We start from the raw sequence: 26,780 nt of genomic DNA, 5'->3' as shown, positions 1-26,780 counted from the left end.
TTAAAGTAATTGTTGAGAGGTAAAAACTTACAAATGCCATTTTTTCATTGTTTTCTGTTTTGTAGATCCTTTGTTTTTGTTTTCTGTCTTCATTTGTGATTTAAAGACTTTTTGTAGTAGTATGTTTGAGTCCTTTATTGTAGTCTTGTATCTGCTACAGGTGTTTTCCTTTGTGGTTACCACAAGGCTTACATAAAATATGTTATATTTATAACATCTTATTTTAAGCTCATTACAACTTGATAGATAGCATTCAGAAACTTTATACTTCTCCCTCACATTTTAGGTTATTGGTGTTACTACAATAACAAATTGTTATGTTTCTGGTTATTTTAAAAACATTTTCTAACTTTTAAACTAGAGTTATAATTAATTATGTATCACCATTTCAGTGGGCTTTCTTGTCTTGATGCAAATAATTCACTTAATCTTTTCAAAGAAACATTTTCTTATTTACTATATTATGTTTGTTTTCTAACTCATTAATTTTTGTCTATTTCTTGTTTATAAGCTTTATATTGTTCTTTTTCCTCTAGAATTGAATGTTTTTATCTTATTTTTATTCTTTATTTTTTAACAGTGAGATGGTCTTAGGCCATAAAATTTTTCAGAGTATAGCTCCTGTCTATTTTTTTAGTCTCAGCTTAAACGTCGTTTTTTCTGAAATCTTTTCCCCATACTACCTCTCTTTACCTTCCTCCCCAGTCTGTGTTTGGATCTTCCATGTGCTCTCACAGAGCCCCGTACCACTTCCCTGTCATAACATTTATCCCACTGTTTTATTATTACTACTATTATTATTCTTAGATAGTCTTATTACTTCTTTCCAAAACAGTTATAATAACTCTCTAAATAATCTGTGAGTTCTCATATCCTAACTCTTCCCCATGTTAATTTATCTTTGGTACTAGATGGTCAAGTCCTTGAGGGCAGGAATCATAAGTCTTACTCTCTTGCTCACTATGTGTTCCAGATCACACTGCTTTACTGAAACTATCCTTCTGAAGGTTAGTATCTTGACCATCAAGTCTAAAGTTTTCTCAGTCCTCAACAAGCCTTTTGATTTATCTAATTAAAAATTTAGTTAATTTAATAAACATTTTAAAAGATTACAGTAGTTGTAGATTTACAAAATAATTGCAAAGTACAGAGGGTTCCCACATACCTTTTTCCCCTACACATAATTCTTTTGTGATAACATCTGTTAAAATTGATGAAACAATATTGATATATTAACTGAAGTCCATAGTTTACATTAGAGTTCATTCTCTGTGTTGTACATTGTATGCATTTTGACAGATGTATAGTAACAGGTAGCCACCATTACAGTGTCCTATAGAATAGTTCCACTGCCCTAAAAACCCCTTGAGTATTATATCCCTTAACTTAATACTGTTGTCTATTCTCTAAAATGTTCTTCTCCCCTGACTTCTGTAACACTACAATTACCTCGTTCAACTCCTAATTCTCTAATTATTCCAAGTTTGTCTTCACTGGTTCATCTTTTACCTCCTGACCCTCTAACGTAGTTATCCCTCTCATTGGGATATCCTATCTTCTCAACCCCATTTCCTCCATGTACTTCTATCTCTCAGTTCTCTGTCATGATTTTGCAGCTGCCTATTACAAATTTTTATCTGCCTTCTTATTACCATTATCACCATTTTGTTCCCAAATCAGATTCTCATAATTTTCTTGATTATGTTTAGAAATATCATTTCAGTCACCCAAACTTGACCGTTTCCTTTCTCTTGCCCTTAGATTTTCATAACTGTTGTGCTAATTCTTATTATCTCTTCTTCTATCTTTGCTTTTTTTTGCCCCCAGCCCCTTGATTCACGTCCTTATTACTTTAAAGAGACTGTTAGGGCAAGAGATGAAGTCTGTCAGCACCATTTTCCAACAGTATTTGCTCACTTTGCATCTCTGTCACATTTTAGTAATTCTTGCAGTATTTCAGACTTTTTCAATATATTTGTTATGGTGATCTGTTATCAGTAGTTATGATTTGCTGAAAGCTCAAATGATGCTTAGCATTTTTTAGCAAAAAAGTGATTTTTTAAATTAAGGTGTGTACTTTTTTAGATACAGTGCTATTGCACACCTAATAAACTATAGTATAGTGTAAACATAACTTTTATATATACTTTATTGCTATATTCACTTTATTGTAACCTAGAACTAAACCTGCGATATCTCTGAGGTATCCTTGTATTTTTATGATGGACTAGAGAGGAAAAATGAAAAGTGACGTTGTTTATACTCTTATCTCCCTAGAACATTTATAGATCCTTTATTTTCTTTGACTAGATTAACTGATTCCTGTTCCTCTTGGTTGAACCACAAGGTTTTTTAATTTCAAATCTCAAAATTTGTTTTATTATTTCTATCGCAGTGTATATGCAGGGATTCAGAAGTGCTTATAACTTAGCAGACCTCACTTTGAATTTTCCAATAGTAAGCTCATAATATTTTGTCAGTTCTATACATATTTTTATATGGTTGCATGTAAGTTGCAAGTTCGTTAATTTTATGGGTTTTTTTTTCTGGTATCCTTCCCTCGTTATTCATTATCGTACATATTAAGCTAATGGCAATATACCAAACATTTTAGCAGCAGTAGTTAGGTAAGTAGAAAAATAAGAGGGAATGGTGAAAAATTAAAATTTGACATGACGGGCAGCGGAGCTCTGCTTTTACAAATCGTGGAAAGGTCATTGATAATATAAAGGCGATTTCTCTTTTATGTTTGTATTGTAAAGATTTATGTTCTATTTTTTTCAACATGGTGCATATCTTTCTCCCTGCTTTTAGATTTATATAATATTAGATAAACATTTCTATTTAAGTCTTCCCAATTTTATAAATTGTGGTTTATGAGTTCTAATTGATAGCCGTTTACCTGGAAAAAATGAAAAAGTTTGAAATACTGCAAGAATTACCAAAATGTGACACAGAAACACAAAGTAAGACACTGAGAAGTTCCCTTTCTGCCAGAATCAGGATTTACACATAGTGGATTGTGCTTCCAAGTTAAATTCTTAACAGTTTTCTTGAGATTACTTTTTTTTTTGAGATGTACTTCTTAGACTGTACATTTTACTTATTTTTAAAGTATACATTTTTTTAGTATATTCACAGGTTTGTGCAACTGTCACAACAACCCGATTTTAGAATATTTTAGTTCCTTCAAAGGGAATCCCATACCCATGACCAGTAATTCCCCATTACCACCAGCCATCCCTTTACCCCACTCCCCAGCTCTAGACAATGCTGACCTACTTTCTATTTCTATAGATGTGCCTAACTGGACATTTCATATAAAAGGCGTCAAACATTATGTGGTCTTTTGTGGCAGGCTTCTTAGCGTGGTATTTTCAAAGTTCATCCATATTGCACTGTGTCTCAGCACTTCATTTCTTTTTATTGCTGAATAATATTCCATTGTATGGATATACTACATTTTGTTTATCCGTTCATCGGTTGATGAACATTTGGGTTGGTTTCACTTTTTGGGTATTATGGATAATGCTGCTGTGAACATTCATGTACAGTTTTTTGCCATGGACACTAGTTTTATAAACTTTTTTATAAGACTTTATAGTTTTAAACCTTATATTAAGATCTAACGTCCTTTTTGTTTGTTGTTTTTGGTGTGAGATAGGAAGTTGCAAGGTAAGAATCCACATTCATTCTTTTGCTTTTTCATATGCAGTTGCCCCAGCACTATTTGTTGAAAAGACTCTTCTTTTCCCATTGAATTGCCATGGTATCCTTGTCAGAAAAGCAATTGATGACAAATATAAGGGTTTATTTCTAGATCAAAGATTCTGCTCCATATTCATTTGTTTGTCACTTCTTATGACACTACCACAGTGCATTGATTGCTGCTGCTTTGTAGCAAGTTTTAAAATTGGGAATTATGAATTCTCCAACTTTGTCTTCTTTTTCAAGATAGTTATGGATATTCTGAATTTTGGGATGAGCTTGTTAATTTCTACAAAAACAGCAGCTGAGATTTTGGTAGGGATATACATTAAGTTTATAGATCAGTTTGGGGGTATGGTCTTAACAATATTAAGTCTTTCAGTCCATGAATGGGATTTTTTTTAAGATTTTTAATTTCTTTTGACAATGTTTTATAATTTTCAGAGTATAAATTTTATACTTGACTTTTTCTTAAGTACTTTTATACTTATATACCCAAGTAATTTATTATTTTTGATATGGTATAGTATTATAAAAGGAATTTTCTTAATTTTGATTGTTCATTGTTGGTATATAGAAATACAATTGATTTTTGTATCCTGAACCCTGCTGTACTCATTTAATAGCTCTAAAAACTTTTCAGTAGATTCCTTAGGGTTTTCTGTTTACAAAATCATCTCATCTGCAGGTGGAGGTAGTTTTACTTACTCCTTTTCACATTACTAATTTAGTCTCTTTGTAATTGATCTATTCAGGTGTTCTCTTTCCTCTTGAGTCGGATTTAATAATTTGTGTATCTCTAGGTATTTTTCTATTTAATCTATTTTATCTAACTTGTTGGCATAGAGTTGTTCATAGTTTTCCTGTATAATCCTTTTTATTTCTGTACTGTATGTAGTGATGTCTCTTCCTTAGATTCTGATTTTAGCAATTTGAGTCTTCTCTTTTTTTCTTGTTCAATCTAACTATAAGATTATCAATTTTGTTTATCATCTCAAAACAATTTTTGGTTTCATTGATTTTTCTCTGTTGTTTTTCTGTTCTATTTTATTTCCACCCTAGTTTCTTAAAGTGGTAGGTTTAGTTATTGATGCAAGATCATCTTTTTTAATATAGGCATTTATATCTATAAATTTACCAGTGAACACTGCTTTGCCATGCCATCAATTTTGGTATGTTATGTTTTCATTTTCATCATCTCTAGGTATTTTCTTATTTCCCTTGACATTCATTCTTCCAGTTATTTAGGAGTACATTGTTTCATTTCTATGTACATGTGCAATTCCCAAAGTTTTTTTTTTACTTTTACTGATTTCTGATTTCATTCCATTGTGATTAGAAAGTACATTTTGCATAATTTCAGTCCTTTTAAATTTATTGAGGCTTGTTTTCTGACCTACCATATGGTCCAACCCTATAGGATGTTCCTGTATCCTTGAGAAGAATGTGTATTCTACTGTTTTATGGGGTGTCGTATAAATGTCTTTCAGGTCTAGTTGGTTTACAGTGTTACTGAAGTCTTCCATATCCCTGTTGATTCTCTCTTAATCGTTTTGTCCACTGTCGAAAGTCAGGTATTGAAGTCTTCAGCTGTGATTGTAGAAATGTCTATTTCTGCCTCCAGTTCTGTTTTTGCTTCATGTATTTTGAAGCTCTCTGTTGAGTGCATGTGTGTTTTTAATTTTCATAATTTTCCTAGAAGGTTGACCTTTTAACATTATGAAATGTCTTTTTATCACTAATATTTTTCATTTTAAAGTCTGGTATTAATATAGCCACTCTGTGTTTCTTGCTTACTGTTTGCATGGTATCTTCCGTTTATTTTACTTTCAACATTGTGTCTTTGAATCAAAAGTGTAATGCTTGATCATTTGCTTATTTTCTAGTGATTTGGCTGAAATAATCCTGCAAAGTCTGTTTCCCCACAGCGTGCAGCCTCAGCTGTCCCTGCTCAAAAATTTTAAAATGTTTTTTATCTTTTAGTAGGGCTAGCCATAGGTTCTCTCCTGGGTTGACATAATCCATTAATCCAAGTTTGTATTTTGGCCCCCTTAGCCAGGTAGATTTTTATTGTTTATTTTGGTTGTGTGTGTGGCTTAGAGGCTGCTATCACATTCATAATGTATATATTTTTTTGTCCCATGTTCACCCAGAGACTAGTAGCTTAGAAGTTTGCTCTCTGGTTGCTCCAAATAGGGTACGATTTTGGATATGCAGAGTCTTCTAGACTGCCAGTATTGACTAGATGTTGTTTTTAAGTTGTGGCTTCCTAACAGTTGACCCTGAGCTCAAGTAGAGTATTTGTGAGGCTTCATCTTATGTTGATAGGTCTGTGTGGCTTGGGGCATGCTTTCATGTCTGTCCTGAATCTTGTTCTGTTTGCTCCTGCGTGGGTGCAAGGTAGTACATATGCACAGGCTTCTTGACCTGTAGACTTGACTGTGTTCCCAAGAGGACCCTTTTTGGCTATCTCTTCCTGCTTCTCTCTGTTAAAACTTCCGGATACTCTGTTGTTTTACCTGTGTCTGGAAGTGTTAGCTTCTCTTAATGGCTTTCCACCATGCTCTTTCTTGTTTTTGACAAACCCATAGGCATGGAGTTCTCCAAGCTTTGTTTCAAAATCAAATTATTCCCCTCAGGCAGAGCTGCTGCTGACTTCTTTGTCCTTATGACCTGTGTTTTACCCTGAGCAGAACACAAGTAGTGGCACGATTCTGCCACTATACCTGAGCTGGGGTCAAGGACCAACTTTTGCTGGAATAACTAACACCTTCACTCTACAACTGAACAGTGAGGGAAGGATGGCAGTTCTTCATCTTCATAGCTTTCCCCTACTGGTGTGAAACCTCTAGCCCTACTGGTAAGCTAGAGTGGGGAAGTTTGGGACAGACTTAGCTTTTTCCACCTAGAGCTTCCATCATAAGAGAGGGAGCTAGGTGAGTTAAGGGAGACATGGTTCTCTCAGTCACAGCTGCCTGGGATAGATCTTATGCAGCATGGATCTGGAGAAGATAAGAAACCCAGCCAGCAGCCTACTTCACCCAGGATGAAACCATATTCCCAGTCTGGGAACTGAAGGGGAGAGGGAACCCTTATCTTGGCCTGAGTGGAATGCCCAGGGCAAAGCTATAATGGGGAAGTAAAGGGTGGGTAAGGGAGCAGTCGTGGCTCAGATGCCAAAGACTCCTTCTGTTCTTACTGGATTTGGTAGATTTTCTTGATTGGATGTTTTTCCATTTGCTATATGCCCTTAGGACAAAAGGCAGAGAATTTAAACAATTTTTTAAAAATCATTTTCACCACTTAAATTGTTATTTTGCTTGAGAAAGGGTCCACTGAGATACTTATTCTGTAATTCTGGAAGTTCCTGCCCCAGTTATTTTTTATTGCTTAGGTTAGATTATCCTAAATACATTGAATATACCAAAAGTTGCCTAAGTGTTCACCCCATAAAGTGAAATATTGCCATAGTGGAAGCAGCTAAAATATCTTTGTTCCTGATTTTAAGTTGCTCATGTTGAAACCCATAATCATGACCTTACAACTTCCTCAAGATATGTAGGAAAATCTCGTTGTCTGACTAACTTTCTTAAATTATTTCAATTCTTACTTGTTGAATATGGTTTGTTTGTTTGCTTTCTAATTTCTACATACTATAGTGTGAAAACATTACCCCTGTCATAAAGTTCGTTAGCCCATGCTCTGTTATATCACCCTAGACCAAATGTAGTGTGCCCTAGTTAACTTGGAAAGCCATATGTCATACAAGAAATTTGTTTTTATGAACATTTTTAATTTGAAGGAGATCTAAAAAGAAAATGTCTAAGAGTGTGTCACTTACTCCATATAGTTCTATAATATTTGTGTGTAAATTTCTTATTTCTTATTCTGTACTTTGAAGAAATGGATCATTTCTCAGTCATCTCCGTACTCCTACTTAGTTTTATTTCTAAGACACATCCATTCAACTCTGGGATTTAGCCACGTTGTACCACAGGCACCTCCTCAGATGCTTTATGCATTCACACATGTCTTTGCTGATTCTCGTTCTCCTCTTCATTTATCAGACCTCACTTGCCTTCACCCAGCTCAGTGTTACTCTCCCCTTTAAGTGTCTCTCTGTTTCTCCAGTCAGAAGTAATCACACCTTTCTTTTGTTCTACTGGCAAGGTTACTTTTTTTTTTTTTACTTATAATTATGTATCTTCCTCAGATCTCTTTTACTTATAATTACGTATCTTTTACTTATATTTTTTACTTATAAATTTTTACTTATCATTACATATCCTAGTAGATTATAAGATTTAATTCATGTTCATCTCTTTTTTGCCACATACTTTGTACATTGAACTTATTTATTGGATGAATGAATAGAGAAATTAATGATTAAATGAATGGTGTAATCTTTTGTTTTATAGTCGAGAGACCCACAAGATCGCAGTATTTTATGTTGCTGAAGGACAAGAAGACAAACATTCCATTCTCACCAATACAGGAGGAAGTCAAGCATATGAAGATTTTGTAGCTGGTCTTGGTTGGGAGGTATTGTTTTTAAATAATACCAAATATCATTGTATTTTTATTTGGAAGCAGTGGTTTTCTATTTCTTTCTAGCTTATTTTAGAAGAATTACTTTAGGAGACTCAACAACTTAATGCCGGGTTTATTAATGTTTCTGCTTTATATCCTATCTGCAAAGACAGAAGCAGGTTTGGACTTTGAAAGGAAAGTTGTTGACTTTTTTTTATGAGTGAATATATTGTTAGTACTAAACTCCTAAGTTTAGGTGATCTGGATTTTCCTCACAGCTGTGACCACTAGACAAGTGGTCTTAAGCACTATACCAAGGCTTTTAGGGTCCACATTGGCTTGGTTAGTTTTGGGGGGATTAATTTCCAAATCCTGAATTTTACTAAAATTAATGCCTGAGAACCCTTCTGCTATCTGTTGCCTCACCTTTTCTATTCTTCAACTCTGTAAAAGAAAGGCATACCACACACTCACCCAAGCCCTGCATTGCCCCAGAAGGTTTGTCACCTAAAAAAAGTTCATTCAGGAAGGCATGTTCTGAGAGGGTCTCTGATGGCAAATCAGGAAATATTGAAAGGCGCACTGCACTTTATGTCATCCTGGCAACTAGCTCACGTCAAGGTTCCTGTACCAAGTATGTCTATCTTATAATTGTAACTCAGAAGGGAGGTATTCGTCATAGGGATTTGTGTTAATATTCATTTAAATTGACACATGAAATGTCAGACATTTTCTAACAGAAAGTGAATTTGATGATGGCTGATTGATTTGTCATTAAGTTAATAGCAGACATTTTATATATATTGTATCAGCCAAATCTATAGCTCTACAGTTTGACGAAAATATATTTAAAGCACATATACACGTAACATACAGTACGCTGGAAATTATATCTTTTGCAACAGTTTAAACTTGTGATGAAAATTTTTATATAGTTGTCAATACATAGTTTTTAAAAATTCCTGTAGAGAGCGCATGAGCAAAATTGTTGAAGACCACTGCACTAGACTATACAGAGGGCAGGCACTTCTATCTCATTGATTTTTCATTTTAAAAGACATCCAAGTGCCTTGTACAGTGTTCAGTACATAAGCCTTTAGCATGCAGTATATATTTTTAATGGCTTATCTTACATGCTCCTTCCTTTTAAGTGAATTACTTGGGGTCTTTGTTCCTATTTGCTTATTTGTCAAAGGTAATATACTTCTTTACGCAACAGATATGACATGAAGTTTGGTTGAGATTAGGTATATGAAAGTGCTTTGGAAACTATAAAGAAAAATTATAAATAGATTTTCTATTTAAAAAAAACACAGAAAAGTATTAGTAAAAGCAAGAGACATTTGAAAAAGAACAAAGGAGTACAGTACTCTCACGTCTTTGTTTCAAAACTTAGTACAAAACAATAATCAAACAGTATGGTACTTGCACCAAGGATAGATATATTGATCAATGGGATAGAATTGAGATTCTAGAAATAAACCCATACTTCTACGGTCAACAGATTTTTGACAAGTGCCAAAACCATCCAGTGGAGAAAGAGTAGTGTTTTCAATAAATGGTGCCAGAATAGCTGGATAGCCACATGCAAAAGAATGAAGTTGGACTCTTACCTCACACTATATATGTACAAAAATTAACTCAAAGTAGATCAAAAACCTCACAGTAAGAGCTGAAAGTATAAAATTCTTTTAAGACTCTATGAGTCTTAAATTTTCATGACCTTGGATTTTGCTAAGGTTTTTTTTTTCCTAGTTTTATGGAGCTGTAATTAATAAATAAAAGGGATTTCTACATATGACACTAAAAACATGAACAGCAAAGGAAAAAATAAATAAATTGGATTTCAGGGCACCTGAATGGCTCTGTTGATTAAGCGTCCAACTCTTGGTTTCAGCTTAAGTCATGATCTCAGGGTCTTGAGATCAAGCCCCATGTTGGGCTCCCCCCTCAGTTGTGGAATCTGCTTCAGATTCTTTCTCCCTGTCCCTCCCCTTCTTACCGTTCCCTCTCACATACTCCCTCAAATAAATAAATAAATAAATAAATAAAACCTTTAAACAAATAAATAAATTGGATTTCATCAAACTTTAAACTTTGGTGCTTCAAAGGACACTATAAATATTTAAAGTGAAAAGGCAACCTACAGAATTGGGAAAAATAATTGCAAATCATATATGTGATAAGGGACTTGAATCTAAAATATATGAAGAACTCATACAAATCAATAATTAGAAAACAATTGATTTAAAAAATTAGAGCCTGAATGAACATTTCTTTTAATAAGATATGCACATAACCAATAAGCTCATGAAAAGATGCTTGACATCATTATTAGAGAAATGCAGATCAAAGCCACAGAGTTACTACTTCGTACCCATTAGGCTGGCTAGAATCAAAAAGTCAGATAATAACAGCTGTAGGCTAGGATTCAGTACAATCTGAACCGATCTTACACTGCTAGTAGGAATGTGAAATGGTGTAGCTGCTGTGGAAAATGATCTGGCAGCTCATCAAACAGTAAAACACTGAATTACCATATGATCAGAAATTCTACTCTAAGATAGATAGATACCCAAGAGAAATGAAATTGTATATTCAGACAAAAACTTGTACATGGAGGTTTATAGAAGCATTATTCATAATAACCAAAAAGTGGAAGCAGTGCAAATGTCCATCAATGGATGGATGGATAAAATGTGATATATTCATATAATGGAATATTATTTGGCCATGAAAAGGAATGAAGTATTGATGTGCTCCGATGTGGATATACCTTGAAAACGTGTTAGATGAAAGAAACCAGTCACAAAGACATGTGTTATGATCCATTTATATGAAATATCACTATAAATATATATATATGTATATGTATTTATACACACACATATACAAAAAGTAGGTCAGTGGTTGCTTAGGACTAGGAGGGATGAGGGAAGATCAGGGTGATAGCTAAAAGTTACAGGGTTTTTGAGGAAAATGTCCTAAAATTGACTGTAGTGATGATCGCACTTACCTGTGAATATACTGAAGTCCATTAAGTTGTACAATGGGAACTTTCATTTCTAGGAAGATCAAAGAGACATACTCTCCTTATTCTTCACACTAAGTACAACAAAAACCCTGTACGTTACATATAAAACAAACATTAAAAGACTCTGAAAGGTAGATAGGAAGACAGACCAACTCAGGACCAAGGAATGACATGATGATGGGTTCTCAAGGTTTTCTCTTTGTCTCCTGTATCTCCAAATTGGATCTGAAATAGCAACCGAGAAACATCAACAAGCACTGACTGAAAGAACCCCAACAAAAGCCCACTCTTTCTAGCCAAAGGACCAGGAGGGGAACAACCTAGAAAAACAAAAAACATTTAGACAATAACTGCTCTACTCCAGCCAAACACCAAAGAAATACTATGACTCCCATCTCCACCCCTGACAACAAAGGTCAGTTAGGGAGCCTAGCTTACCACCCTCATGAGACTGTAATGAGGCATCCCCAGCACCACATGAGAGTAGTATCAGATAGTGTTAGAGAAGGCCAACCAAAAAACCAAGATTTTCATCTCTGTCAGCTGGTCAAGTCCCCCATCCACACCGCACAACACAATGTCAGTGGAGACTACATGAGGAACCTGGAATTTTCTCCCCACCTAGCATAATGAGGTGCCCCTACCTCCTCCACCGGAGTAGATCAGAGGAGGCCTAGTGGAGAAGTAGGCTTTTTACCATCACCCAGCAGTAATGAGACTAACCCTACTAGTAATGACTAACCTTTCCTCAGTAGACACCACATAGGAAACCAGAACTCCTACCTCTACCTAACTAATAATGAAGATCTCCCCTCTGCAGTTGTCAGCTGAGGTTAAGTGAGGAACCTGTACTTCACCCTCCACCTTGCTATAGTGAGGCAGTAACCACCTTGCTTCTTTGACAGAGCTGTGTCACAAAACAGCCAGCTGAAACAGAAGTTTTAAATAAGATTCACAGTCTTAAACATAATATGAAAATGTCCAAGCTTTGATCAAAAATCATACCAAGACCCAGCAAAGTCTCAAACTGAATGAAAAGAAGAAAATACGTACTAACACCAAATGACAAAGATTTTGAGGTAACCATAATAGTCAATAGAAATTGACTAGCAATTAGGAACACAGTTGAAATAAATGAAGACTAGAAAATCTGAAAATTTAATTACTGAAATAAAAAGCTCAGTAGATGTGCCCAGCAACAGTCAGGTAAAAATGGGAGAAGAATCAATAAACTGGAAGTTAGAACAATAAAAAAATGTGAACAGCAGAGGGAGAAAAAACTTAAGGACAGTGAACAGAGTATCAGAGACCTGTGGGACTATGACAAAAGATTTAACATTCCTGTTATGTGAGTCCCAGAAGGAGAGGAGAAATAGGTTGGGTCTGAAAATTACTTGAAGAAATAATGTTGAAAATTTCTCAAATTAGCAAGAGAAATAAAGTTAATAAAGCTACAGATTAAAGAAGCTGGGTGAAACCCAGACGGGATAAATTGAAAAAAATCTGTGCAAGACACATCATAATTAAACTTTGAAAAATAAGTCTCAAAAAAATCTTAAAAACATCTGGAGAAAAGTTGTTCTTTATCTGTAAGGGGAAAGCAATTAGAATGAAAGGGATTTTCTTTTCTTTTTTTTTTTTTTTTAAAGATTTTATTTATTTATTTGACAGAGACAGTGATAGCCAGCGAGAGAGGGAACACAGGCAGGGGGAGTGGGAGAGGAAGAAGCAGGCTCATAGCAGAGGAGCCTGATGTGGGGCTCGATCCCATAATGCCGGGATCACGCCCTGAGCCGAAGGCAGACGCTTAACCGCTGTGCCACCCAGGCGCCCCTGAAAGGGATTTTCTTATCAGAAACTCTAGTAGCCAGGGATGCCTTGGGTGGCTGAGTCGGTTAAGCGTCCCAACTCTTGGTTCGGCTCAGGTCTTCATCTCAGGGTTGTGAGTTCAAGCCCCACATTGGGTTCCAAGCTGAGCATGGATCCTACTTTAAAAAAACAACAACAACAACAAAACCAAGAAACAAACTATAGTAGTCCAGAGAAAGTGGCAATATTTTTCAAGTGCTGAAAGAAAAATTAACATCAACCAGAATCATATTAGCTAGTGAAGGAATGAAGCAAAACATTCTCAGATGAAGGAAAACTTAGAGAACTTGTTGCGAGCAGACCTACCCTAAAAGAACGACTAAAAGAAGTTGTTTTAACAGAAAGGAAGCGATAGAAAGAACCTTGGAACACTGGAAAGGAAGAGCGTGACAAGAAAAAATATGGGTAAATACATTAGGCATTACTTCTCCTTTCGGGTTTTCTTAAATATGTTTGATGGTTGATGCAAAATTTATTTCTGATGTGTTTCTAAATTATATTACAAACAATTGAGGGTAAAGAGGCATAAACTGAGGCAGGGTTTGTATATTTCACTCAAACTAGTAAAGTGACATTAGTAGACTGTGATAAGTTTTGTACATACAGTCTTACACCAAGAGCAACCACTAAAAATATGTATACAAAAAATACACTAAAAAAAGATAAATAAAAATTCTAGAAAATGTTTAAGTAATCCATAGGAGGCAGGTAAAATAAACCAAAGAAGTGAAAAACAGAAAATAAACAGGAAACAAAGAATAAAATGGCAGGCTTAAGCCCTACCATATCAGTCATTACATTAAATATAAATTGTCCAAAAAATACCAATTAAAAACTGGCAGAGTGCATTAAAGGTATGACCCTCCTATATGCTATATAAAATATATTCACTTCAACTATTACAATAGGGGCTGGTAGAAAGTAAAAGGATGAATGGGGTGCCTAGGTAGCCCACTTGGTTAAGCATCCAGCTCTTGATTTCAGCTTGGGTCATGATTTCAGGGTTGTGAGATTGAGCCCTGCATCAGGCTCCACGTTCATTGGGGAATCTGCTTGAGATTCTCTCTCTCCATCTCCCTCTGCCGCTCCCTACCACGTTCTCTCTCCCTCTCTCCCTTCCTCATTACATCACATGCCCTCCTTAATATCCGTCACCCAGTTACTCCATCCCCCCACCTGCCTCCCCTCCAGCAACCCTCAGTTTGTTTCCTATGATTAAGAGTCTCTTATGGTTTATCTCCCTCTCTGATTTCGTGTTGTTTTATTTTTCCCTCTTTTCCCCTATGATCCTCTGCTTTGTTTCTTAAACTCCACTTATGAGTGAGATGATACGATAATTGTCTTTTTCTGATTGACTTATTTCGCTTAGCGTAATTCCCTCTAGTTCCATCCACATCTTAGCAAATGGCAGGATTTCATTTTTGATGGATGCATAATATTCCATTATATATATATACACCACATCTTCTTTATCCATTCATCTGTCAATGGACATTTGGACTCTTTCCATAGTTTGGCTTTTGTGGAAATTGCTGATAAAAACAGTGGGGTACAGGTGCCCCTTTGGATCACTACAGTTGTATCTTTGGGGTAAATACCCAGTAGTGCAGTTGCCGGGTCATAGGGTAGCTCTTTTTTCAAATTTCTGAGGAACCTCCATACTATCTCCCAGAGTGGCTGCACCAGCTTGCATTCCCACCAACAGTGTAGGAGGGTTCCCCTTTCTCCGCATCCTTGCCAGCGTCTTTCGTTTCCTGAGTGGTTAATTTTAGCCATTCTGACTGGTGTGAGGTAGAATCTCATTGTGGTTTTGATTTGTATTTCCCTGATGCTGAGTGATGTTGAGCATATTTTCATTCTCCAAAAAAGTTTGGAGAAATGTCTGTTCATGTCTTCTGCCCATTTCTTGATTGGATTATTTGTTATTTGGGTGTTGAGTTTGGTAAGTTCATTATAGACTTTGGATATTAGCCCTTTATCTGATATATATCATTTGCAAACATCATCTCCCATTCTTTCAGTTGTCTTTTGGTTTTGTTGACTGTTTCCTTTGCTGTGCAAAAGCTTTTTATCTTGATGAAGTCCCAATAGTCCATTTTTGCCTTTGTTTTCCTTGCCTTTGGAAATGTGTCTAGCAAGAAGTTGCTGCCTGTGTTCTCCTCTAGGATTTTGATGGATTCTTTTCATTCATTTTGAGTCTATATTTTGTGTATGGTGTAAGGAAATGGTCCGGTTTCAGCCTTCTGCATGTGGCTGTCCAGTTTTCCCAACACCATTTGATGAGGAGACTTTTTTCCATTGGATATTCTTTACTGCTCTGTTGAAGAGTAGTTGACCATAGAGTTGAGGGTCCATTTCTGGGTTCTCTGTTCTGTTCCATTGATCTGTGGGGCTGTTTTTTGTGCCAGTATCATACTGTCTTAATGATTACAGCTATGTAGTAGAGCTTAAAGCCCAGAACTGTGATACCACAAGGTTTGGCTTGCTTTTTCAACATTCCTTTGGTTATTCAGGGTCTTTTCTGGTTCCATACAAATTTCAGGATTATTTGTTCCAGCTCTGTGAAAAAAGTTGATGGTATTTTGGTAGGGATTGCCTTAACTGTGTAGATTGCTCTAGGTGGCATAGACATTTTAACAATATTTCTTCTTGCAGTCCATGAACATGGAATGTTTTTCCATGTCTTTGTGTCTTCCTCAATTTCTTTCATGAGTTTTCTATAGTTTTCTGAGTACAGATCCTTCGCCTCTTTGGTTGGGTTTATTCCTAGGTATCTTACGGTTTTGGGTGCAATTGTAAATGAGAGCAACTCTTTAATTTCTCTTTCTTCTGTCTCATTGTTAGTGTATAGGAATGCAACTGGTTTCTATGCATTGATTTTATATGCTGCCACTTCGCTGAATTCCTGTATGAGTTCTGGCAATTTCGGGGTGGAGTCGTTTGGGTTTTCCACCTAGAGTATCATGTCATCTGCGAAGAATGAGAGTTTAACTTCTTTGTCAATTTGAATGCATTTTATTTCTTTTTGTTGTCTGATTGCTGTGGCTAAGACTTCTAGTACTATGTTGAACAACAGTGCTGATAGTGGACATCCCTGCCATGTTCCCGACCTTAGGGGGAAAGCTCTCAGTTTTTCCCCATTGATAATGATACTCACTGTGGGCTTTTCATATATGGCTTTTATGATACTGAGGTATGTTCTGAGGTATTTATTTGACAGAGAGACAGCCAGTGAGAGAGGGAACACAAGTAGGGGAGTGGGAGAGGAAGAAGCAGGCTCCCAGCAGAGGAGCCCGATGCGGGGCTCAATCCCAGAATGCCAGGATCACGTCCTGAGCCGAAGGCAGACGCTTAACGACTGAGCCACCCAGGCGCCCCGTGCAAAGAGTTTTAATCAAGAAAGGATGCTATACTTTGTCAAATGCTTTTTCTGCATCTATTGAGAGGATCCTATGGTTCTTGTCCTTTCTTTTATTTATGTGGTGTATCATATTGATTTGCAGATGTTGAACCACACTTGCAGCCCAGGAATAAGTCCCACTTGGTCATAGTGAATAATCTTTTTACTATTGGACTGTTGTACTATTGAACCCTACTGGCTAGTATCTTGATCAGAATTTTTGCATCCATGTTCATCCGGGATATTGGTCTGTAATTCTCCTTTTTGGTGGGGTCTTTGTCTGGTTTGGGGACCAAGGTAATGTTGACTTCATAGAAAGAGTTTGGAAGTTTTCCTTCATTTCTATTTTTTGAAGCAGCTTCAAAAGAATAGGTATTAATTCTTCTCTGTTTGTTTGGTAGAATTCTTCTGGGAAGCCATCCGGCCCTGGGCTCTTGTTTGTTGGGAGATTTTCAATTACTGCTTCAATTTCCTGCAGTTATGGGTCTGTTCATGTTTTCTGTTTCTTCCTGTTTCAGTTTTGGTAGTTTATACATCTCTAGGAATACATCCATTTCTTCCAGATTGCCTAATTTGTTGGCATATAGTTGCTCATAATATGTTCTTATAATTGTATTTCTCCCATGTTTGTTGTGATCTCTTCTCTTTCATTTGTGATTTTATTTATTTGGGTCCTTTCTCTTTTCTTTTTGATAAGTCTGGCCAGGGGGTTATCAATCTTATTAATTCTTTCAGAGAACCAGCTCCTAGTTTTGTGGATCTGTTCTACTGTTCTTTTGGTTTCTATTGCATTGATTTCTGCCCTAATCTTTGTTAATTCTCTTCTCCTGCTTTGTTTAGGCTTTATTTGCTGTTCTTTATCCAGCTCCTTTAGGTGTAAGCTTAGGTTGTGTATTTGAGACCTTTCTTGTTTCTTGAGAAAGGCTTGTATTGCTATATACTTCCCTCTTAGGACTGCCTTTGCTGCATCCCAAAGGTTTTGAACAGTTGTGTTTTCATTTTCATTAGTTTCCATGAATTTTTTAAAACTCTTCTTTAATTTCCTGGTTGACCCATTCATTCTTTAGTAGGATGTTCTTTAGCGTCCATGTATTTGAGTTCTTTCCAAATTTCCTCTTGTGATTGAGTTCCAGTTTCAAAGCACTGTGGTCTGAAAATAATGCAGGGAATGATCCCAATCTTTTGGTACTGGTTGAGAAGAGGATCGGTCCAAGATGGTGAAGGGGTGGGAGACCTTAATTTTGTCTGCTCCCAAGAATTCAGCTGGATAGCTTTCAAATCATTCTGAACACCTGCAAACTGAACCATAGATCTAAGAATAGAATAGTTGCAATGCTACAAATAGCAAAGGGACCGCTTTCTGCAAGAATGATAAGATGAAAACTCACCTCAGAAAAGAGCACAGGAGGCCCTACTAACTGCCAGGGACCTAATCAGTATGGACATAAGTAAGATGTCAGAACTGGAGTTCAGAATAACAATTACAAAGATACTAGCTGGGCTTGAAGAAAGCATAGAAGACACTAGAGAATCCCTTTCTGGAGAAATAAAAGAACTAAAATCTAACCAAGTCAAAATCAAAAAGGATATTAATGAGATGCAATAAAAAATGGAGGCTCTAACTGCTAAGATAAATGAGGCAGAAGAGAGAATTGGTGATATATAAGACAAAATGATGGAAAATAAAGAAGCTGAGAAAAAGAGAGATAAACAACTGCTGGATCACGAGTGGAGAATTTGAGAGATAAGTGATAACATAAAGCAGAACAATATCAGAATAATTGGGAGAGAGGGGGCAGAAGGTATAGTGGAGCAAATTATAGCAGAGAACTTCCCTAATCTGGAGAAGGAAACAGGCATTCAAGTCCAGGAAGCACAGAGAACCCCCCTCAGAATCAATAAAAACAGGTCAACACCCCAAAATATAATGAAACTTGCAAATCTCAGAGACAAAGAGAAAATCCTGAAAGCAGGTCAGCACAAGAGGTGTGTAACCTACAAGGGTAGAAATATTAGACTGGTAGCAGACCCATCCACAGAGACCTGGCAGGCCGGAAAGGACTGGCATAATATATTCAGGATGCTAAATGAGAAGAATATGCAGCCAAGAGTACTTTATCTAGCTAGGATGTCATTCAAAATAGGAGTGATAAAAAGTTTCCAGGACAAACAGAAACTTGAAGAATTTGTGATCACCACACCAGCCCTACAAGAATTATTAAAAGGGATCCTCTAAGCAAAGAGAGAGCCCAAAAGTAACATAAACCAGAAAGGAACAGAGACAATATAAAGTAACAGTCATTTTACAGGCAATACAATGGCACTAAATTCATATCTTTCAATAGTTACTCTGAATGTAAATGTGCTGAATGCCCCAATCAAAAGACACAGGGTATCAGATTGGACAAAAAAGCAAGAACCATGGATATGCTGTCTGCAAGAGACTCATTTTAGACCCGAATACACCTCCAGATTTAAAGTGAGGGGGTGGATGGGGCGCCTGGGTGGCACAGCGGTTAAGCGTCTGCCTTCGGCTCAGGGCGTGATCCCGGCGTTCTGGGATCGAGCCCCACATCAGGCTCCTCTGCTATGAGCCTGCTTCTTCCTCTCCTACTCCCCCTGCTTGTGTTCCCTCTCTCGCTGGCTGTCTCTATCTCTGTCAAATAAATAAATAAAATCTTTAAAAAAAATAAAATAAAGTGAGGGGGTGGAAAACTATCATGCCGATGGACATCAAAAGAAAGCTGGGGTGGCAGTCCTTATATCAGAAAAATTAGATTTTAAACCAAAGACTGTAATAAAGAGATGAGGAAAGACACTATTTCATAATTACAGGGTCTACCCAGCAAAAAGATCTAACAATTGTAAATATTTATGCCCCTAACATGGGAGCAGCCAAATATATAAGCCAATTAATAACAAAATCAGTGAAACGGGCGCCTGGGTGGCACAGCAGTTAAGCGTCTGCCTTCGGCTCAGGGCAGAATCCCGGCATTATGGGATCGAGCCCCACATCAGGCTCCTCTGCTATGAGCCTGCTTCTTCCTCTCCCACTCCCCCTGCTTGTGTTCCCTCTCCCTGGCTATCTCTATCTCTGTCAGATAAATAAATAAAATCTTTAAAAAAAAATCAGTGAAACACATCAATAATAGTGCAATAATAGGGTACTTTAATTCCCCCCTCACTGCAGTGGACAGATCTTCTAAGCAGAATATCAACAAGGAAATAAGGGCTTTGACTGACACACCGGACCAGATGGTCTTCACAGATATATTCAGAACATACCATTCTAAAGCAACAGAATACACATTCTTCTTTAGTGCACATGAAGCATTCTCCAGAATAGATCACATACTGGGTCACAAATCAGGTCTGTTTGTACAACAGTCTTGAAATGACCATTTAGTAGTGAAAAACAGATTACTCATTGTCAGGGTTTGAGGGAGTAGGGTAAGAGGGAAGTGGGTATGGCTCTGTAACAGGGTAACAGGGATCCTTATGGTGTTGAAAATGTTCTGTTTCTTAATCATATTAATGCCAGTATCCTGTGGGTTTTTTTGTTTTTGAGAGAGAACGTACAAGCAGGGGGCAGAGGGGGAAGGAGAGAATGTCAAACAGGCTCCATGCTGAGACTTGATCTCATGACACTGAGATTATGACCTGAGCTGAAATCAAGACTCAGACACCCAACCCACTGAGCCACCCAGGTACCCCATCCAGTATCCTGGGTTTAATATAGTTTTTCATTAGGGTAATCTATACAGGTTACAAAGGATCTGTACTTCTTATTTTTTAAATGTTTTTTAAAACTTCTTATTAATCTACAGTTATCTCCAGTTAAAAAAGTTGAATCAAAAAAATGGAGATCATCAAGTATTACGTGAGTGTTTAGAGCAAAGGAACACTAGAATGAGACTTTTTCTCCATTACATGATCAGAGAATTGATCTGAAAATAACCTATTCTCTAACACAAAACAAAACAAAACCTCTACACCTATTCACCTATCATATTTTTCACCTATTTGAAAAAATCATAGTTTGATAATATATTTAAGAGGCCATGAGGGAAATGGGTATTTTTATACACTGTTGGTGCCATCTATAGAGAGACATTTTAGTGAGTGTCAAAATTAGAACCACACATGCCCTTTGACTTACAGTTCCACTTTTAACTATTTGTCCTATTGATCTACTTTCACAGATGCAACATGACATGTATTCTGCGTAATTCACTGCATCACTGACATAATAACAAAAGATTGTGTGTGTGTGTGTGTGTGTGTGTGTGTGTGTGTGTATTCACATGTAAGAATTTAATTGTATATAAGAGAACATTTTCGAAAAGATATTTAAGAAACTGATTTCTGGGGACACCTAGGTGGCTCAGTCAGTTAAGCAGCCGGCTCTTGATTTCAGCTCAGGTTATGATCTCAGAATCCTGGGATTGAGTTCCATGTTGGGCTCCACACTCAGTGGGGAGTCTGCTTGAGAATTCTCTGTCTCCCTCTCCCTCTTCCCGTTTGTGTACTCACTCTCTCTTTGTCTCTAAAATAAGTTAATCTTGGGAAACCTGGGTGGCTTGGCTAGTTAAGTATCTGCCTTCAGTTCAGGTCATGATCCCAGTCCTAGGATCGAGTCCCATGTCAGGCTCCTTGCTCAGCGGGGAGCCTGCTTCTCCCTTTGCATGCCGCTTCCCCTACTTGTGCTCTCTCTCTCTCTCACAAATAAATAAAATCTTTTTTAAAAAATTAAATCTTTAAAAAGGAAAAAAGGGGCGCTTGGGTGGCTCAGTTGGTTAAGTGTCTGCCTTTGGCTCAGATCAGGATCTCAGGGACCTGTGTTAGAGCCCCATGTCGGGCTCCCTGCTCAGCGGGGAGTGTGCTTCTCCTTCCTCTGCCCCCCCGACTTAATGCTCTCTCTCTCTAATAAATAAATGCAGTCTTTTAAAAAAAAGAGAAATTGCTTTCCGGAAGGGGAACTGAGTACTAAAGATAGAGAGATGGAAGGAAGAATTTTGGTATACTTATGAAATTTTAATTATATGAATGTATTACTGAGTCGAATTTACCAATTTTACAAGTGATTGAGTCAATCTTATAGTAATGGCATAAAAACTAATTTGTTATTCAGATGTTCATTCATTTAACTGATACTGATAGTTGAGACATGTTCAGTTCACATGGTGCAAAAATTGGTTTTTGTAATTCACTTTATCAGTTATTCAGATTTTTTAATTTTTAATGAAGTATAATTAACATGCAGTGTTATATTACTTTCAGGAGTACAGTATAATGATTCAACAGTTCTACACATTACTCAGTGCTGATCATAAGTGTACTCGATCCCCTTTATCTATTTCACCCACGCCCCCAGCTACCTTCCCTCTGGCAGCCACCAGTTTTCTGTGTTTAAGAGTATGCTTTTTTGTTTGTTTCTTTTCTTTTTTCATTTGTTCTGTCTTTTAAATTCCACATGTGAGTGAAATCATATGATATTTGTCTTTCCCTGACTGACTTATTTTACTTAGCTGAGGTCCATACATATTTCAGATTTCATTTTTTAAAAGCACGTATAAAGTGGTTTCTCTGAGTGCAAAGATGCAAGCGATGTTTCTTTTTTCTTTTGTGTTTCTTTTTGCTTTCTAATATTTAATTTTCAACAGTGAAGACAGGTTGCTTTGTGTATTGCAAGGTTCAGGGAATATCACCCAATGTAGTGATCCTGGTATTAGCATGTATTTTATTTATAATCAGAAAAAAATATATGTAAAAATCTTTGCACAGATTAATTTGTAGTTTTTTAATGCATTAGCAGTGCAGTTAAGTTCCACATTTTTGTATTTTTGTTCTGAGCTATGTGATAGCTACTAAAAATTAAGAAGCCAGTTTCGATGAGTAAATATAACACATTTAATCATCTCGTCAAAGTGACATTACTGTTTAACTTTCCCCCAGATCATTTCCAGTCTTGATTTTTGACACTTGATTTTTTCCTCTGGCCTTGGGGTCCTTCCATAGCCTTTATGATTTAGCATTAACACCTAGTAGCTTAACAAAAGATGCATAGTGTACAGCAACTGATTTCTTTCCTGATTAACTCTAATTAGGGATCCACAAATACTTAAAAAGTACCAGTGTGAATAGAACAGCTCTAACTAGAAATTCTGGATCAAGTATTGGTTGATAACATGCCAAAGACTTTCTTCTCCATGTTTTTGCAAATTGAGAAATTTGAGTCTGAAATATAGTAAGTTTTTGAGTTTTGTTCAGTTGATTAATATTATGTGTCATTGCTCCCAGGTCAATCTTACAAACCATTGTGGTTTCATGGGAGGACTACAAAAAAACAAAAGCACTGGACTGACCACACCGTATTTTGCTACCTCTACAGTAGAAGTAGTATTTCATGTATCAACAAGAATGCCTTCTGATACTGACGACTCTTTGACCAAAAAAGTAAGTGCTAAGAAAAAATGTTGAGTTAAAATCCTAGTAATTGAGAAAATAAATACATAAAATATGTAAGTAATCTAATTGATAAAGCACTATTTCTGAGTATTCTACTCTTCACCTAATACTGTCTTCCGAAACAGGATTGTTCTAGAGCAAATGCTGTTTTCCTTTATGATAACATTGAAGGTTATTATCTTAACTGAGGATTTGCCTTCAAGAAAATAGGAATATGACAAATTGAAAACTTCTGCATATGTTCAAATTGGTGAAATTACATTTCACACACGGATAGATATAATGGTTATATTGATTGAAGGAGAGCAAAAGTTTATATTAGTTATTACAAAGCACTTAAAATATAACATACTTTATCATAATTTTAACTAAAACTAGTAGAGCAGATAAGTAAGCCTTAATTAATGAAAAGGAATCTTACTACCTTAGAATTTATGAGAGATGTGATGGAATGGTTCTGACGGCCCTTGTCCTTTAAAACCTACACCATCGTTTTTCTGTAGGTAGTCATTCAAAAGTCATTCTAGTGACTATAGAGATACCTCAGAGTACACCTGTATGTGTTCAATCCATGTTTGGTTTTCTTAGGGAGAAATATTTTTAAGAATAAAACCTTGTCCGGGGCGCCTGGGTGGCACAGCGGTTAAGCGTCTGCCTTCGGCTCAGGGCGTGATCCTGGCGTTATGGGATCGAGCCCCACATCAGGCTNAAAATCTTTAAAAAAAAAAAAAAAAAAGAATAAAACCTTGTCCAACATTTCTTCACCTTTTCTTTCTCCTCCTTCCTCAATTTATTCAAAACTGCTAAATGTAACCAATTTAATATCATTGGTCATTTTACTTAATGTTCTCTTGCCTGATATCAAAACTTTTTATACTTTATTAACAAACTATGAAAATAGTGTACTCTCACACTCTTTTGTAAAGGAACTTTAGAACTCTCAAATGTTTGATAAGATTGATTTAAACCTTGATGCCTTTTGTTTACAATTTAAAATACTATTGGAACGTGCCTACTAAATGAGTAATGGTTGATAAAACTAATTAGATTGGAATGAGTAGTAAAGGTGGAGGTAATTGATAAATCTAAGAAAGTATATTAAGTAATAAGTGTGCTATAGAATTTCTTGGGTAGTTTTGAGAAGTAGAAAATGATCCATGAATACTGATAAGAAGATGGTAAAGAGGTGAATTGGAGTAAAAACTTCATTAAACTTCAATGAAGCACGTCCTTCCATCAGCTCATTTTATTTATTTATTTGACGGAGAGAGAGACAGCCAGTGAGAGAGGGAACACAAGCAGGCGGAGCGGGAGAGGAAGAAGCAGGCTCCCAGCAGAGCAGGGATCCCGATGCGGGGCTTGATCCCAGGACTCTGGGATCATGCCCTGAGCCAAAGGCAGACGCTTAACAACTGAGCCACCCAGGCACCCCCATCAGCTCATTTTAAACCTCTATGAAAATAAGCCATACCTAAATTAGAGACAATTATAAGTCTAGTGCAAAAAGATAATTTTAGGGGTGCGAAGGAAGCTCAGGCTGTTAAGTGTCCTGATTCTTGATTTTTGGCTCAGCTCAATCTCAGGGTCATAAGGTTGAGCTCCATGTGGAGTACTGTGCTGGGGGTGGAGCTTCCTTGGGATTCTCTCTCAGCCCCTCCCTTGCTGCTCTCACTCTCTGTACTTGCAGGCACACTCTCTTTCCCTCTCAAAAAATAAAAAATAACAAGTAAAAATTTGTTTTAAAAGATAATTTTAATCATTAAGAACTTGGCCATGACTCATATTTATTATTATCATTTTCGTGGCTCCGTGGATACAACTTTTAAACCCCAGAGTCTAAAATTGATATTATCTTGGATTGCAAACATAAGAGAACAAAGTACATCATTTTTTGTTAAAAAATCTGTTTTGATTTGTTTTGTTTTTTAAAGAAAACTATGCCAGGATATTTTTACTTCACTATATTAAACATGATAATTATATGGTACTTGAAATTTTATTCTTGTGGCCTTTGTAAAAATGTCAAATAAGTAGGATTTCTTATTCTTTTCAAAACAGTCATGAGGATGTGTCCTTAACTACTTAAGAAGTTTCTGAAATGGATGTTTAACAATTCATTATCATAAAAAAATTAATTTTGGAGAGGATAACACAATTTAAGAATTGCTAAATGGTTGAGTTCTAATTAAAATGATATTGTTAAGTGGTAAAATTTTTAAGTGCTGGATTTATTAGAGAATTTTGAGGAAGTAAGCATTGAACATTGTTTCATCTGTAAATATAGAAAGCTTTTTTACTGTAGTAAAAATTACATATATAATTTACCATTTTCACCTTTTAAAAATTTTTTTTATTTAAATTTTTTAGGGTTTGGAAATTTCTTTTTCACTGAAGTATAATTAACATACAGTGTCCTAATTAGTTTTAGGTGTGTGCATTGTAATGACTGAACAGTTCTATACATTACTCAGTGCTCATCATTATTGATAAGTGTACTCTTAATCCCTTTATCTATTTCACCCATCCCCCAACCCTTCTCCCCTCTGGCAACCACCAGTTTTTCCTATGTATTTAAGAGTCTAGTTTTCTCTTTGTCCATTTTTTTCTTTGTTCATTTGTTCTGTTTCTTACATTCCACACATGAGTGAAATCATATGGTATTTGTCTTTCTCAGACTGACATTTCACTTAGCATTATACCCTCAGGTCCCTTCATGGTGTTACAGACGGCTAGATCTCATTCTTTTTTATGGCTGAGTAATACTGTATTGTGTGTGTGTGCATGTATATTTATATATATCACATCTTCTTTATCCATTCACCTATGGATGGACACTTGGGTTGCTTCTTTATCTTGGCTGTTGTAAATAATGCTGCAGTAAACATAATGTGCATATGTCATTTCAAATTAGTATTTTGTTTTCTTTGGGTAAATATGCAGTAATGGAATTACAGGATCATATGGTAATTCTATCTTCCATACTGTTTTTCACAGTGGCTGCACCAGCTTTGCATTTCCAGCAATAGTACACAAGGTTCCTGTTCCACATCCTCGCCAATACTTTTTATTTCTTGGTGGTTTTTTTATTTTTGTTTTTGTTTTATTCTACCCATTCTTACTGGTGTAAGGTGATATCTCATTGTGGTTTTGATTTGTCTTTTCCTGATGATTAGTGATGTTGAAAATCTTTTCATGTGTCTGTTGGCCATCTGTATGTCTTCTTTGGAAAAAATGTCTATTCAGGTCCTCTGCCCATTTTTAGATTATTATTTTGGTGTTGTATAAATTATTATGTATTTTGGATATTAACTCTTTAACAGATATATCATTTGCAGATGTCTTCTCTAATTTAGGAGGTTGCCTTGTCTTTTGTTGACGACTTTCTTTGCTATGCAAAAACTTTTTATTTTGCTGTAGTCCCAAGAGTTTAATTTTGGTTTTCTCTTGCCTGAGGAGGCATAGCTACAAAAATGTTTCTACAGCTCATGTCCAAGAAATTACTACCTATGTTTTCTTCTAGGGGTTTTATGGTTTCAGGGCTCACATTTAGATCTTTAATCCATTTTGAGTTTATTTTTGTGTATGGTATAGGAAAGTGGTCCAGTTTTATTTTTTGCATATAGCAGTATTTGTTGAAGAGACTGTCTTTTCCCCAGTGTATGTTTTTCCCTCCTTTGTTGTAGAGTAATTGACCATATAAGCATGGGTTTATTTCTAGGTTCTTTGGACTGTTCGGTTGATCTGTGTGTCTGTTTTTATGCCAGTACCGTA

The 26,780-nt window shown here is 36.2% G+C and overlaps 1 protein-coding gene and 1 long non-coding RNA gene across 9 annotated transcripts in view; one reads left to right on the top strand and one right to left on the bottom strand.

Annotated features, from left to right (window-relative positions):
• LOC105239132 overlaps nt 1–26,780 on the bottom strand; it is a 283,627-nt gene that overhangs the window by 52,291 nt on the left and 204,556 nt on the right. The window lies entirely within an intron of this gene.
• Nucleotides 1–26,780, top strand: part of RALGAPA1 (Ral GTPase activating protein catalytic subunit alpha 1) — a 241,958-nt gene that overhangs the window by 164,125 nt on the left and 51,053 nt on the right. For all 8 annotated transcript variants that reach the window (XM_002922820.4, XM_019803334.2, XM_019803330.2 and 5 more), the window contains 2 exons: nt 8,127–8,250; nt 22,842–22,997. In XM_002922820.4, coding sequence (XP_002922866.1) covers nt 8,127–8,250; nt 22,842–22,997 — 280 coding nt within the window. The remainder of the gene's footprint in view (nt 1–8,126; nt 8,251–22,841; nt 22,998–26,780) is intronic.

Source organism: Ailuropoda melanoleuca, chromosome 20 (assembly GCF_002007445.2).
Source record: "Ailuropoda melanoleuca isolate Jingjing chromosome 20, ASM200744v2, whole genome shotgun sequence".
Lineage (NCBI taxonomy): Eukaryota > Metazoa > Chordata > Mammalia > Carnivora > Ursidae > Ailuropoda > Ailuropoda melanoleuca.
This window is presented reverse-complemented; position numbering and strand designations above follow the sequence as displayed.